The sequence below is a fragment of the Salmo salar genome, chromosome 25 (genome assembly GCF_965601325.2).
Source record: "Salmo salar chromosome 25, fSalSal1, whole genome shotgun sequence".
Taxonomy (NCBI): Eukaryota; Metazoa; Chordata; class Actinopteri; order Salmoniformes; family Salmonidae; genus Salmo; species Salmo salar.
Window position 1 is genome coordinate 33,941,211 of NC_138315.1, and position 16,653 is coordinate 33,957,863.

The following is a 16,653-nucleotide window of genomic DNA, read 5'->3' on the forward strand; positions in this document are numbered from 1 at the left end:
TGGCAGTTCTATTTTGTCGGAAAATGTTGTAGTTGGGGATGGAAATTTCAGGATTTTTGGTGGCCTTCCTAAGCCAGGATTCAGACACGGCTAGGACATCAGCATTGGCGGAATGTGCTAAAACAGTGAATAAAACAAACTTAGGGAGGAGGCTTCTGATGTTAACATGCATGAAACCAAGGCTTTTACAGTTACAGAAGTCAACAAATGAGAGCGCCTCGGGAATGGGAGTGGTGCTGGGGGCTGCAGGGTCTGGGTTAACCTCTACATCACCAGAGGAGCCGAGGAGGAGTAGGATAAGGGTACGGCTAAAGGCTATAAGAACTGGTCGTCTAGTGCGTTCGGAACAGAGAGTAAAAGGAGCAGATTTCTGGGCGTAGAAAAATAGATTCAAGGCATAATGTACAGACAAGGGTATGGTAGGATATGAGTACAGTGGAGGTAAACCTAGGCATTGAGTGACAGTGAGAGAGGTTTTGTCTCTAGAAGCACCAGTTAAGCCAGGTGAGGTCACCGCATTTGTGGGGGGTGGAACAAAAGGGCTATCTAAGGTGTATTGGGCAGGGGTGGGGGCTCAACAGTGAAATAAGACTAATCACTAACCAAAACAGCAATAGACAAGGCGTATTGACATTAGGGAGAGGCATGTGAAGCCGAGTGTTCATAGGGTCCAATGTGTAGAAGTAGATGAGTCAGGGAGCCGATTCAGTAGTCGCTACTACGCTTGGCGACCTGGTTCTGACAGCTAGTGGGCCGGGGCTAGCAGATTGGCCTCCGGCGGTGTCGCAACGGAAGAGCCTGTTGAAACCACCTCGGACGATTACGTCGGCAGAACAGTCGTGATGGATCGGCGGGGCTCCATGTCGGCAGTAAAGGGTCCAGGCCAATTGGCAAAAGAGGTATTGTAGCCCAAGAATTGGCTGGTGGACCTCTTCGGCTAGCCGGGAGATGGGCCTAGCTCGAGGCTAGCTCAAGACTAATTGGTGCTTGCTTCGGGACAGGGACGCTAGCCAGGAGTAGCCACTAGGATTGCAGCTAGCTACCTGCGATGATCCGGTGTAAAGGTTCAAAGCTTGCGGTAGGAATCCGGAGATGTGGTAGAGAAAAAGCAGTCCGATATGCTCTGGGTTGATATCGAGCTGAGGCTTGCTGGTGTCCGAGTTAACGGTGAAGTGGCTAACTGACTACTAGCTACTAGCTAGTTAGCTGGCTAGCTTCTGTTGGGGGTTCCGGTTCTAAAGTATAAAAATAGCAGATCCGTACCACATTGGGTGAGGCGGGTTGCAGGAGAGTATATTCAGTCTGTAGATGGAAAGTGAGATTAAAATATATATGAAATATATATGAAAAAAACGATATGTACACGGGACAGGACGGGACAAGACAAAACACGTCAGACTGCTTCACCGTCTTGGAACAAAGGACCTCTCCTTCTCTTTCCATCTATCTCTATCTCAGTCCTCTTTACACATCCCTCATGTTATCTTTCTCTCTCTAAAACGTCACATTTTTTGCTTTCGCTCCATCTCTCCCCCTTGCTCCTTGCTCCCTGTCTCTTTTCCCACCTCTCTCACTCCCTAACTCCTGCATTTAAGACATATCTCTATCTTGTTTTCCTTTCTCTCTACATCTCATTGTCTATGTTCTCTCACTTTCATTACATGTTTAATTTGTTGCAAACATTGACGGGTATGTCACCAGTTTTAGCTCCTCTCTTCCTCCATGTCTCTCACCCCTCAACATTGCCCTGACACAGTTCAGGTTGTATTCATTAGGACCAATCATAGCAAACATTTCAAACAGTTGTGCCAAGGAAAACATAAACAATATTTCTTATTGGAAGAATATAGTACCTCCCCATTTCGGCCTGATTGCTTCAGTTTCGTACCTAGTGAATACGACCTAGGCTGTGTTGGCTGTGTTTGTTGTTGAACTCTAAGTTGAGGCAGTGTCCTTATAAAGCAGGTCACAGCTCCTTGAGTTTACAGTCAGCTCAGCTCTGATTTCACAATGCAATATACTGCCGCTTCATTGGTCAGGGAGGGCCAGATTGCCACTGGCCTTTTTTAGGCATCTGCTTTCCACTATTAGGGATGAGCGGGGTGTGTGTGTGTGTGTGTGTGTGTGTGTGTGTGTGTGTGGTGTGTGTGTGTGTGTGTGTGTGTGTGTGTGTGTGTGTGTGTGTGTGTGGTGTGTGTGTGTGTGTGTGTGTGTGTGTGTGTGTGTGTGTGTTGTTGTTGTGTGTGTGTGTTAGGAAGGGGATGCAATGTGTGTGTGTCTGTGTGTAAGTATGCGTGTATCTGTCCAGTTAGTGCCAGACTGTTAGCTGTTAGGCTCAGTGTTATTTACAGACAAGCGGCCAGCATGAAAGCTCACTATTTGTGTGTGTTTGTGCGTGTAAACAGTCTCCCCATCCACCCCAAAGCCATAAGGCTGCTACATAGTTAACCAAATAACTATCTGCGGTGACCCTTTTTTGCACTAAGTTTTTGGACTCAGATACGCTGCTGTTACTGTTTATTATCTGTCAGTAAGAATTACACCTGAAGCATGTGACAAATAACATTTGATTTTGAACAGTCGCCCCCTCCCCTATTCCCATAACACTTCCCAACATAACTAACCATACCCAGGCAAACAGCAGTCTTTGAACTTTGCCTCATGACTGTGTTTTCTCAGGAAGTCTGTTTAAAGTCTTTATTACAGCCGGAGGCTAGCACCTCTCTGAGTGAGCCAGGCAGAGGAGCGGAGCGATGCACAGAGCTCACCGCCGCTCGTCATGTGGAAATAAATACTGTAAATAAAACGCCAGTGCTGCCGTATGCGGAGGGCATCTGTAATTGGGAGCCCAGTCAAAGAGGTGTAGGCAGTGAAGGCTGTGCTAACAATGTTTGCTCCGTCTTCTCTCTCTTCTGTCTCAAACAGCGCAGGAAGAGCGAGGGAGGGGAGAGGCGATGCTTTTCTCGTCTGCTGGAGAGAATCTTAATTGGCTGTGTTTTTGTCTTGGAGGTGAAACCAAGGGGAGAGGAGGAGGCTGGAGGAGCGGTGCTTTACTGTGGGCATAGCTGACTCGTTGTGTTACCCCCCCTTTCTCTCTTCTTGCCTCTCTCTCTCTCTCTCTCTCTCTCTCTCTCTCTATTCCTCCAATGTGAGGCATCCGACATTAAAGAACAGGATGTGGTGGTATAATGCTATGAATGTTATATGCTCTTATTTAAAGCAGGTCTCTAGCCCAAGCAGCTAGTCAAGAGCTCATGCGTTATATGAGGATAAGGGAACAGCTAAATCAGAGTTGATGACACCCTCCCTCCCTGTCTCCCTGTCTCCCTCCCTCCCTGTCTGTCTGTCTGTCTGTCTGAGAGACTAGCAGAGCTTAAACTATACTGATGCCAAATGTTTATTTTTAGATTAGATTCAACTTTGTTATTGAACAAGTACAGTACAACGAAATGCAGTTAGCATCTGACCAGAAGTGCAAATAAAAGAGAAACAATTCAGTACAATGTATGTTAAGTGGGATGTATAAATGTGCAATGAAGGTAAATTGAAAGTGCAAGGAGGCATGCAACTGAAATACAGGGATAGCAGCAATGAGGTTACCGAGGTAGACATGTAAACGTACAACTGAGTAATGTCCTTAATCAGACTTTGCAAAGCAATATCAGTGTCTAATAGTCCTGCAAAGCAACAAGGTCCCTGAGAGGAAGTACTAAGATATGGCTATTTTTTTTTTTAACTAGGCAAGTCAGTTAAGAACAAATTCTTATTTTCAATGATGGCCTATGAACAGTGGGTTAACTGCCTTGTTCAGGGGCAGAATGACACATTTTTACCTTGTCAGCTCAGGGATTTGATCTTGCAACGTTTCGGTGACAAGTCCAACACTCTAACCACTAGGCTACCTGCCACCCCAGTGCCATGTCACAGAGTTCAGCAGGGTTACAGTAGCTGGAAAGAAGCTGTTCTTGAGCCTGCTCGGGTGGGAATGCAAACAGTTTGTGGCATGGATGTGAAGGGTCCCTGATGATGCCGCGCGCCCTACGCAGACACAGCTTGCGCTGGAGGTCTATGATGGCAGGAAGCTGGGCACCAGTGATGTGCTGGGCAGCTTTTAGACTTCCTGTAATCCTTCCTTGGTTTTCTTTGCATTGAGGACCAGGTTGCCACCCCGCTTCCCTCGCCTTTGTTTACGATCTTGACGCCGCCTCCGGGCACTTCCTCTCGCCGATGTTTCAGTCTCCCGGGGAGTCTTCGCGATCTCCAGTGGAAGTTGTAAGTTGTCAAAAACTCTCTTTGTGCGTTGTGTTCCAATATCAAGGAGTTCTTGTCGGCTATATAGAGTGTACATCAGTGTACATAAACTAAGAACTATTATGTAAATTACTGCTAATTCGGCAAAATCTGGGTAGACGCCGAGCCTCGCGTTGTAAACGCGCCGCCATGATCTGGGGGTGGGATCTGGGGGTTAATAGGGATGACAATTTTCTCTTATCCCTTTGCCCCTTCCTTCCCCCACTCGCTTCTAACCCGCCTCCCTCCCTCCCCCATATTGGGAATTCAGCATCCATTAACATTCTCTTTTGATTAGGGACTGGAGTATAAAGATGTGTTGACACGTTAACATTCTCTTTTGATTAGGGACTGGAGTATAAAGATGTGTTGACACGTTAACATTCTCTTTTGATTAGGGACTGGAGTATAAAGATGTGTTGACACGTTAACATTCTCTTTTGATTAGGGACTGGAGTATAAAGATGTGTTGACACGTTAACATTCTCTTTTGATTAGGGACTGGAGTATAAAGATGTGTTGACACGTTAACATGTGCTCTCTGGAGACAGGAGGAGCTCAACTCTGCTTAAACTGCTTTGCAACTCATTTTATCTTTCTCTCTTTTATCCCCCTCTCCCACCCCCAGATCGGGACTTCTCTATCCAGGTGAGCACGGAGCGACGGTCCTTCACGGCGGGCGAGCCGCTGGAGCTGCGCTGCACCATCGATGCCCAGAGCGTGCCCGAGCGCTTCTTCTCGGTGTCGTGGGTGTTCAGCAGCTCGCCGGTGGCCGTGATTGGGCCCAGCGCTGTGCCCGTCCTGGGACTCGACTACGTGGCGCGCGAGGCCGCTGGTCATATGACTGTGCGCAAGGAGAGCCCCACTGTGCACTTGCTTAAGCTGCAGCACCTCCGACCAGAGGATGCTGGGAAATACATCTGTAGGGTCACGGAGAGGGAGAAGACACCCACTGGGGACTTTATAGACCGGAGCAAGAGGTCACGCAACGTCCAGATCACCGTCCAGCCCATCAGTGAGTATCAACACGGTACCCTATTGGCCCCTGGGTTAGTAACCAGGCCTCTCATTAACCACTTGGTCAGTTAAACCAGAGATGTTCAAACCTGGGTCCACTGAGATTCTGCAAGGGGTCTGAGAAATTATTATACATTTTTGGGGGGGGGGGGGGTTATATGTGGAAAATGTCTATTTTATGAATATCGCTAGCTGGATAACATTTGTATGTCTCTGCATCCAGTATAAACGAAGTTAGAGGTAGTATCACAAGCCAATGCTAACTAACATTAGCCCAGTGAGTGTGGAAGTAGATAAATGGCTTCATTGTCAAATTCTCGGAAATTGCAGTCATACGAGGAAATTGCAGTCATTGGAGCTAATTACAGTTTTTTTACTGTATAAAGTGGTAATTTCCGGGATGTAAAAAATATATGCGTCAACTTAAACGACCAAAACCAGAGAGAAAGCATGCAGAAAAGATATTGAACTATATATATATATATATATATAGTACACTTTAATAATACCATCTTTGAGAACTAACAATCAAATAAAAGCTAGACCTTCAGGGAGAAAATGTTCTCTACGCCACCAAGATACCTTTATAGCTAATAGAATATGTTAGAGTTTACACTTCCTCTTCCAATGAACTGTGGGGAGGTCAAAATAATGAAACTGTCTACCAAATATATTCATTTAATGTTGATTACTTCTCCTTGCAATTATCCTTCACCTGATGATAAGACAAGATGTGACCTTTTTAATTTTTTGCTAACATATGATGAGGGTCCCTGGGTTGCCGGTTTGCCTGGGCATGAGGTCCCAGCATCTAATTGTCCCTTTGATATTAGTATTCATTTTTAATGATATGCATGATGTATTCTCCCAGAGCCCCCTCTGTCTCTCGGTCAGATACCTTCTTCCCAGAGAACAGCAGCGCCTGAGTCACTCTGAGAATAAAGGCATTCTTTATTCTACCATTATTTTCTGTGTCAGTGGATTGCTAAAGTTTGGTAATGCAGTATTAGGGTCCTTCACATTCCCTCAGCTCGGGGCTGCGAGCTAGAGCTGCTAGCTTGGATAATGGAGAAAGCTGGCGAGGAGGATGGAGGACGCTGAGCTAACAGGCGTGAAATGAGAGTGTGGAGAAGGAGAGAGGGAGAGAGAGAGAGAGAATGGGGCCTACCTCTCCAGGGCCCACTAATGGATCCCTGGGCTAAATTACTGTGTTCTGCTGGGGCCGAGGGACTCAGTTGGGCTTTCAGAGGGGTGGCCGCTAGGGATGTGCTGGAGCACAAGCTAATACAACACCCCCAAAAACTTGCAGGGCACAATGTTCTCTTCCTCTCTCTTTCGGTCTACTAGTGAAGTAACTCCCCTCTGGTCTTCAGCTCTATAACCCCTCTACAGCACCCTCCCTTCTCTCTATCCCTCCTCTCTATCCCTCACTCTTTCTTTCACTCTAAGGGCTGGTCTTGAATCCTAAATCCGGCTGCTACCAGCATTAAAACACAATAACATCCCACCCCAACTCACCCTAAATAAATCAAATCAAATGTATTGGTCACATACACGTGTTTAGCAGATGTTATTGGTCACATACACTTGTTTAACAGATGTTATTGGTCACATACACGTGTTTAGCAGATGTTATTGGTCACATACACGTGTTTAGCAGACATTATTGCAGGTGTAGCTAAATGTTTTTATTACATTTTTGTAATACGGTAATAACACAAAAACATTCTGGGCTAATAATGTAAGAAGTAACACATAAAAAAACGAAATACTGCAAAGTTGCCTCGGGGCTAGAAGTACGCCTGCCCTATCTATCGGCGCCATTTTTAGGAGTAGTTCACTATTTTTAGGAGTAGTTCACTATTTTTAGGAGTAGTTCTCTATTTTTAGGAGTAGTTCACTATTTTACAACTTGTAAGATGGTTGCTCACCCTGAAAGTAGTCTATGGAGCAGGAGAAAATAAAATGTAATCAAATCACATTTTATCGGTCACATATTTAAGGTGGTATTGCGGGTGTAGCGAAATGCTTCTATCGTTCAGTTTTCTTTAAACAGCCACTACAAACTTCAGCTAACTTTAGCCACCACAACCTAACAATCAATGGAAGTAATATGGGCATGTGAGCATTTTTTTTTTTATGGCCAATTGACCTTTAAGTAACATCAAACCAAATATGGAGTTGATTTGAATTGATTTCAGGTGATTTGGACATATATTTTTTTAAACATGCTCACATTCTTCCATCACTTCAATTTGTTGTTAGCTTGTGGTAGCTAAGGTTAGCTGAAGTTTGTAGTGGCTGAACCATGGATTACAGTTTTCTCTTGGCCCAAAGACTACTTTCAGGATGAGGGACCATCTAACATCAAGTTGTGAAATAGTGAACTACTCCTTTAAGCAAGCACCCCCAACCTCATCCCACTCCCGCCCAAAACTGTCCCTAAACAAAGCCCCTCTGGCCTCCGCATGGCTCCAGAAATCCCCAAAATGCTCCTTAATGGGACCGTTTCCCTCGGGTGTTCGCCGGTAAACCATGATTACAGCAGGGAGGGAGGTCAAAATGTACAGGGCTGCAGGCGGCGAGAAGAGATGTATGGGGTCAAGGTGACTCCCCTATACAGACAACACCCCCGACGCACCTACCTCTAGTTACCACCACTTGTATCTGGGCCAATTAGACAGTGGCCTCTGTGTGGCCCTGATTGGGGTGATGGGTGATGGGGGAGTATGGGTTAGAGAGTGGTGAGGGCGGGAGGACAGGCAGAGTGAACAGAGAGCTGTAAACAGTGCTGACAAATCGGTCCTGATGGATAAGTTTACCTTGCAGGGGAGAGGGGTCCTGAAGCGCTGCTATGAATTACAAACACACACAGAGAAAGAGAGAGAAAGAGAGAAAGAGAGAGAGATAGAGGGGGGGAGCGAGAGTGGGGCAGTAGACGGAAAGGAACAGAGATAGAGAGGGGATTAAAGAGGGGAGGGGAGGAAAAACACAGTGAAAAGATAGAGGTGTAAAGAGAAAAGAGAACAATGAAGTTCAGAAAGGGAGATGGGGGAGACAAGTTGCAAGTGGGAGACATAAAAATAAAAAGAGGAAAAAGATTTGAAGAGAGAAGGAGAAAAACAGGCAGGTTTGAAGAGGAGAGAAGCTGCCCTCTGCCTGCTTAACCATGTGTGATGTTCACGCACATCCACATTGACACTTAGAGCTGAGAGACGGAGAGAATGTATAATGTATTTAACACCGAAAAAATCTGGGGTGAAATCAAAAGACGGAGGGAGGAAGAGAAACGGATGGAGGCCTTCCTTTTGTTCATCTAAGTGTGAAAGGCTGCTTCATTCTGTATTCTCCCAAGAGCTTGTTAGGAGGGGTGGTTAGCTGTGAGAAAACCTCTGACGGCAGAGAGAACAGAATGGAGAGAACGAGGGAGAGAGAGAAAGAGGGAGAGGGAAAAAAAGCCTTCCCTGTGTCTCTGGAGACTAAGCCCATCACCCCGAGGGTTAAGGGGGTGTTTTGGCTGGGCAGTGCTCCACCAGGCTCTGCCGTGTGTGAAAGAACTTGATGTGATGCGAGAAGGAGAGAGGGGCTTTTTAAAGCACAGAGGACGGACGGCTGAACACTTTTATCCTATCCTGCACTTTCTTCTGAGGCGGAATCCCTCAGACGCTGAGCCGTGTGATCTCAGGGCCAGCCCCGGGTGGACCGGGGGTAGATGCTGCATTACATTTGGTGTCAGAAGTGAGATCTGCTAACCCCCACGCATCAGTCCACTGGGGTCTGTGTGTGTCTGACATTCTCTCGCTCTCTGCTCAGGTGCCCCTAGGCTAAAGTAGAGTGATCATCTCCAGAGACACACATGCTGCTGTGTCATACCAGTCAAAAGTTTGGATACACCTACTCATAGTAACCAAAAAATTGTTAAACAAATCAAAATATATTTTATATTTTATATTCTTTAAACTCTTGGCATTCTCTCTACCAGATTCACCTGGAATGCTTTTCCAACAGTCTTGAAGGAGTTCCCACATATGCTGAGCACTTGTTGGCTGCTTTTCCTTCACTCTGCGGTCCCACTCATCCCGAACCATCTCAGTTGGGTTGAGGTCAGGTGATTGTAGAGGCCAGGTCATCTGATGCAGCACTCCATCACTCTCCTTCTTGGTAAAATATCCCTTACACAGCCTGGATGTGTGTTGGGTCATTGTGCTGTTGTAAAACAAATGATAGTCCCACTAAGCACAAACCAGGTGGGATGGCGTTTTGCTGCAGAATGCTGTGGTAGCCATGCTGGTTAAGTGTGCCTTGAATTCTAAATAAATCACAGACAGTGTCACCAGCAAAGCACCCCCACACCATCACACCTCCTCCTCCATGTTTCACGGTGGGAAACACACATGCGGAGATCATCCGTTCACCTATTCTGCGTCTCATAAAGACACAGCGGTTAGAACAAAACATCTCAAATTTGGACTCATCAGACCAAAGGACACCAGTCTAATGTCCATTGCTCATGTTTCTTGGGCCAAGCAAGTCTCTTCTCATTATTGGTGTCCTTTAGTAGTCGTTTCTTTGCAGCAGTTTCTTTGCAGCAATTTGACCATGAAGGCCTGATTCACACAGACTCCTCTGAACAGTTGATGTTGAGATGTGTCTGTTACTTGAACTCTGTGAAGCATTTACTTGGGCTGCAATTTCTGAGGCTGATAACTTATCCTCTGCAGCAGAGGTAACTCTGGGTTTTCCTTTCCTGTGGCGGTCCTCATGAGAGCCAGTTTCATCATAGCGATTGATGGTTTTTGCGACTGCACTTGAAGCAAATTGAAATTTGACCTTAATGTCTTAAAGTAATGATGAACTGTCATTTCTCTTTGCTTATTTGAGCTGTTCTTGCCATAATATGGACTTCATCTTTTACCAAATAGGGTTATCTTCTGTATACCACCTCTACCTTGTCACAACACAACTGATAGGCTCAAACGCGTAAGAAGGAAAGAAATTCCCCGAATTAACTTTTAACAAGGAATACATGTTAATTGAAATGCATTCCAGGTGACTGTTTGAGAGAATGCCAAGAGTGTGCAAAGCTGTCATCAAGGCAAAGGGTGGTTATTTGAAGAATCTCAAATATGAAATATATTTTTACACCTTTTTGGTTACTACATGATTCCATATGTGTTATTTCATAGTTTGGTGTCTTCACTATTATTATACAATGTAGAAAATAGTAAAAATAAAGAAAAACCCTTGAATGAGTAGGTGTGTCCAAACTTTTGACTGGTCCTGTATTTGCTGAACAAAAATATAAACGCAACATGCAATAATTTCAATGATTATACTGAGTTACAGTACATATAAGGAAACAGTCAATTTAAATTAATTCATTAGGTCCTAATCTATGGATTTCACAATACTGGGCAGGGGCGCAGCCATGGGTGAGCCTGGGAAGGGCATAGGCCGTCCCACTTGAGAGCCAGGCCCAGCCAATCAGAATGGGATTTCCCCCACAAAAGGGCTTTATTATAGACATAAATACTCCTCAGTTTTATCAGCTATCAGGTGGATGAATTTTCTTGGCGAAGGAGAAATGCTCACTAACAGGGATATAAAAAAAAAAAATTGAAGAAAATTTGAGAGAAATATGCTTTTTGTGCGTATGGAATATTTCTGGGATCTTTTATTTCAGATCATGAAACATGTGACCAACACTTTACATATTGTGTTTATATTTTTGTTCAGTGTATATATACGTTTTATTGTCACACACAGTGGCAAGAAAAGTATGTGAACCCTGTGGAATTACCTGGATTTCTGCATAAATTGGTCATGAAATTTGATTTGATCTTCATCTAAGTCAACAATAGACAAACATAGTGTGCTTCAACTAATAACACACAAATTATTGTATTTTTTTGGTCTATATTGAATACATAATTTAAACATTCACAGTGTAGGTTGGAAAAAGTATGTGAACCCCTAGGCTAATCCAAAATATAATTGGAGTCAGGAGTCAGCTAACCTGGAGTCCAGTCAATGAGACGAGATTGGTGTTGGTTAGAGCTGCCTTGCCCTATAAAAAAAATCACAAAATTTGAGTTTGCTATTCACAAGAGCATTGCCTGATGTGAACCATGCCTCGAAGAAAAAAGATCTCAGAAGACCTAAGATTAAGAATTGTTGACTTGAGTAAAGCTGGAAAGGGTTACAAAAGTATCTCTAACAGCCTTGATGTTCATCAGTCCACGGTAAGACAAATTGTCTATAAATGGAGAAAGTTCAGCACTGTTGCTACTCTCCCTAGGAGTGGCCATCCTGCAAAGATGACAGCAAGAGCACAGTGCAGAATGCTCAATGAGGTTAAGAAGAATCCGAGAGTGTCAGCTAAAGACTTACATAAATCTCTGGAACATGCTAGCATCTCTGTTGACGAGTCTACGATACGTAAAACACTAAACAAGAATGGTGTTCATGGGAGGACACCACAGAAGAAGCCACTGCTGTCCAAAAAAACATTGCTGCACGTCTGAAGTTTGCAAAAGTGCACCTGGATGTTCCATAGCACTACTGGCAAAATATTCTGTGGACAGATGAAACTAAAAAGTTGAGTTGTTTGGAAGGAACACACAATACTATGTGTGGAGAAAAAAAGGCACAGCACACCAACATCAAAACCTCATCCCAACTGTAAAGTATGGTGGAGGGAGCCGAATGTTAGGCTATCTGTCCGCCAATTGAAGCTCAACAGAAGTTGGGTGACGCAACAGGACAACAACCCAAAACACAGAAGTAAATCAACAACAGAATGGCTTTAACAGAAGAAAATATGATTTCTGGAGTGGCCCAGTCAGAGTCCTGACCTCAACCCAATTGAGATGCTGTGGCATGACCTCGAGCAGTTCACACCAGATATCCGAAGAATTTTGCTGAACTGAAACAGTTTTGTAAAAAGGAATGGTCCAAAATTCCTCCTGACCGTTGGGCAGGTCCGATCCGCAACTACAGAAAACGTTTGGTTGAGGTTATTGATGCCAAAAGAGGGTCAACCAGTTATTAAATCCAAGGGTTCACATACTTTTTCCACCCTGCACTGTAAATGTTTACACGGTGTGTTCAATAAAGACATGAAAACGTATAATTGTTTGTGTTATTAGTTTAAGCAGACTGTGTTTGTCTATTGTGACTTAGATGAAGATCCGATCAAATTTAATGACCAATTTATGCAGAAATCCAGGTATTTCCAAAGGGTTCACATACTTTTTCTTGCCACTGTACACTTAAGTGTAGTTGTTTTACAAGGTCAGTCATACTAGTACGGCGCCCCTAGAGCAAACTAGGGTTAAATGCCATGCTCAAGGAGGCATCAACAGGGTATTCAAACGAGCAACCTTTTGGTTACTGGCACAACGCTCTAACCGCTGGGGACCCTGCCGGGTTACAGTGCTGTGAAAGTATTTTCCCCCTTTCTGATTTTCTGTATTATTCTATATTTTTGATACTGAATGTTAGTATTTTTGATACTGAATGTTATCTTCAACCAAAACCTAATATTAGATCAAGTGAGTTTACAAATAACAAATGTATACTTATTTAATTAAGTTATGCAACACCCAGTTCCCCTGTGAGGAAAAAGTAATCCCCAAACCATCACACTACCACCACCATGCTTGACTGTTGGTATGAGGTTCTAACTGTGGAATGCAGTGTTAGGTTTTCGCCAGACATAATGGGACCCTTCTGGTCCAAAAATTTGACTCAAGTTTTCAAAAATCACCTTGATGATCATCAAGACTCTTGGAAGAATGTTCTATGGACAGATGAGTCAATAGTATAACTTTTTGGACGAGATGGGTCCCATTACGCCTGGTGAAAACCAAACACTGCATTTCACAGTAAGAACCTCATAGCAACAGTCAAGCATGGTGGTGGTAGTGTGATGGTTTGGGGATGCTTTGCTGCCACAGGACCTGGACGACTTGGCTTAACAGAAGGAACCATGATTTCTGCTCTGTATCAGAGAATGTCAGGCCATCATCTGTGAGCTGAAGCACAGCTGGGTCATGCAGCAAGACAATGATCCAAAACACAAAATCAAGTCTACATGAAAATGGTTAAAAAGCAACACATTTTTAGTTTTGGAATGGCCTAGTCCAGACCTAATCCCAATTGAGATGTTGTGGCACGACAAATGTAGCTGATTTAAAACAGTTCTGTGTGAAAGTGTACACCAAAATTCCTCCACAGCATCGTGAAAGACTAATCAACAACTACAGGAAGCATTTGGTTGGAGTCATTGCAGCTAAAGTTATTGAGAGTAAGGGGGCAATTACTTTATCCCACAGGAGAATTGGGTGTTACATAACTTTGTTTATTAAATAAATGAAATAAGTATGTCATTTGTTATTTGTAACCTCAGGTTCCCTATATGTAATATTAGGTTTTGGTTGAAGATCTGATAACATTCAGTATAAAAAAGTAGAGAAAATTTGAAAGGGGACAAATACTTTTTCACAGCACTGTACATGCATAGGCTAGTTAGTATACTCCAGAAGCCATACTGGTAGATACAATACTGCCCGTGTCTTCTATGATTTTTTTAAATAAAAAAGCATGAGCTGGCGCACACCTTAAAAACATTGGAAGAGGTCCAGACTAAAGACAAGTAAACTGTAGGCTATAAAAATAGAGTTGCAAGCTCCTATCAGGTATGAAGGTAACACCCAGAGGCAGACCACGTCGAATAAACAATAGTTTAATAATCCAACAGAGGTAGGCAATAGACAGGTCAAGGCAGGCAGGGGTCAGTAAACCAGAGGTGGGGCATCGGTACCGGGCGGCAGACAGTGTCAGGGTAAGGCAGAGGTCAGTAATCCAGAGGGGGGCAAAGGTAGAGGTCGGCAGGCAGGCTCAGGGTCAGGCAGGCGGGCTCGGAGTCAGGACAGGCAAGGGTCAAAACCAGGAGGGTGAGAAGAGAGACTGGAAAAAGCAGGAGCTGAGATGAAAAACGCTGGTTGACCTCAACAAACAAGATGAACTAGCAACAGACAAACAGAGAACACAGGAATAAATACAGAGGGGATAATGGGGAAGATGGGTGACACCTGGAGGGGGTGGAGACAATCACAAAGACAGGAGAAACAGATCAGAGTGTACAAGCTCCCAGTAATTTATTGGGTTAACCACCAGCAAGCTCCCAGTAATTTATTGGGTAAACCACCAGCAAGCTCCCAGTAATTTATTGGGTTAACCACCAGCAAGCTCCCAGTAATTTATTGGGTCCCCGCGCCCCGTAGGGAACCACCAGCAAGCTCCCAGTAATTTATTGGGTAACCACGCAGCCCGAGGGCCACCGCAAGCTCCCAGTAATTTATTGGGTTAACCACCAGCAAGCTCCAAGTAATTTATGGTCCCCGCGCCCGTGTAACCACCAGCAAGCCCCGGGGTCCCCGCAGCCCGTAATTTATTGGGTTAACCACCAGCAAGCTCCCAGTAATTTATGGGTCCCCGCGCCCGTTAGGGAACCACCAGCAAGCTCCCAGTAATTTATTGGGTTAACCACCAGCAAGCTCCCAGTAATTTATTGGGTTAACCACCAGCAAGCTCCAAGTAATTTATTGGGTTAACCACCAGTGTTTCAGCATCACTGTGCCTGTGTCTATGAATTTTTCATGGGTCTATTATTTAATTTTTTTATTCAACATTTTATTTCTGAGGTTTGGATACATTTTGACTGATTTGTTTATTTTTTTCTCTCTCACTTCCTACCCCCCCCCCCCCCCCCTCCCCTCCCTCCCTCCCTCCCCCTCCCTCCCTCCCTCCCTCCCTCCCTCCCTCTGAATTATCTCTCTCTTCCCCCACTCCTCTCTCCCTCCACCAGAGAGTAACATCACAGTGTCTTTGTCCAGTAACTCGTCGGAGGTCCAGGAGGGGGACGTGGTCCAGCTGACCTGCTCCATCCACTCCACCACGGGTTCTCTCTCGGTGGCCTGGCAGTGGAGTGAGAAGCAGGGCTCCACCCCTCCCCAGAACCTGGCCTCCGTAGACCGCGACGGGACCGTCCGACCAGGCCCTGGGTACCGTGAGCGCTCCAGCTACGGGGAGATCCGTGTGGAGAGGGTACAGGAGGACATTTATACCCTGTCCCTCTACAACGCCTTGCCTGGGGACGAAGGGCTGTTCCGGTGCACGGCCACAGAGTGGGTGGAGGCCGGGACAGAGTCCGAGCAGAGTTGGGAGAAGATAGGGGAGAAGTCAGCTACTAAGGCCATCACTGTTAAGACCGTGGGTGAGTGTGTAGCATGGCGTCGTGACTCAGGAAGATACAAACACATATACCCACACACACCATCACTGTCACAACATTATGCAAAGGACCCTCACACAGAGTACAGTATAGAGACACACCACACACACACACACACACACACACACACACACACACACACACACACACACACACACATCAAGGCGAACATACCCTCATACACACAAGAGCATAGCTTCTTTAGCTTTTCCCTGGAACGAGTACACACACACACGTCAGGCCATCAGAGGGTAGACAATTGGTAAGCGTGTCCAGGGGGATGTCAGGAACACACAGAGAACAGTTTATGCTGTAAGAGATTGTGATGACTAGCTCATTTAGGGTCTGGAAAACAAAGCATGCTTTATTCATGTAGTATGAATATCCCCCCAAGGGGTATGTGCCACTACAACACACACACACACACACACACACACACACACACACACACACACACACACACACACACACACACCACACACACACACCATGCTGACTTCAAATGTAGTTTTACTTTTTTATGATATTATGCTCAATGGACACCACACACACAATCTTGACTTGAGACACACATTCCACTACTTGCGTACACACAGATTAGCCAGAATTATTAGAATGTAAATGCAGTTGTAAATGTGTTTAGCAGTGGGCAGGCTTTTCTCTGTCAGTGCTGAGTTAAGCTGAACATCCCTGGTACAGGCTGACTGAGAGCACTGGAGCGAAGCACTGACTGAGGCACTGGGAAGCCAAGGGCTCAGCACACACACAGCGAAGGGATTAGTCCCTGCAGCAGAACTTTGTGGTGCCGTAGAGGGAGAGACAAGATGTCAGCTTTTTAACTGGTCATTTGTTGTGTTTTAGCAACTGATGAATTATGTAGACTATGTAGATCATGGGGTTTGTTATCGTTCCGACACATTTATTTTCATTTGTGTGTGTGTGTGTCTGTGTGTGTCTGTGTGTGTGTGTGTGCGTGTGCGCTCGTGCCTGTTTGTGTGTACTAGGGATGGGCATTTGAAATTATTTCAGTATTCTAATAATATCATGAT

General features: G+C 45.0%; 1 protein-coding gene across 1 annotated transcript in view; it reads left to right on the forward strand.

Annotated features, from left to right (window-relative positions):
- The window catches only part of LOC106586624 (immunoglobulin superfamily member 3), a 146,313-nt gene that overhangs the window by 89,651 nt on the left and 40,009 nt on the right, over positions 1-16,653 (forward strand). The window contains exons 4-5 of the mRNA XM_014174111.3: positions 4,919-5,305; positions 15,179-15,586. Coding sequence (XP_014029586.1) covers positions 4,919-5,305; positions 15,179-15,586 — 795 coding nt within the window. The remainder of the gene's footprint in view (positions 1-4,918; positions 5,306-15,178; positions 15,587-16,653) is intronic.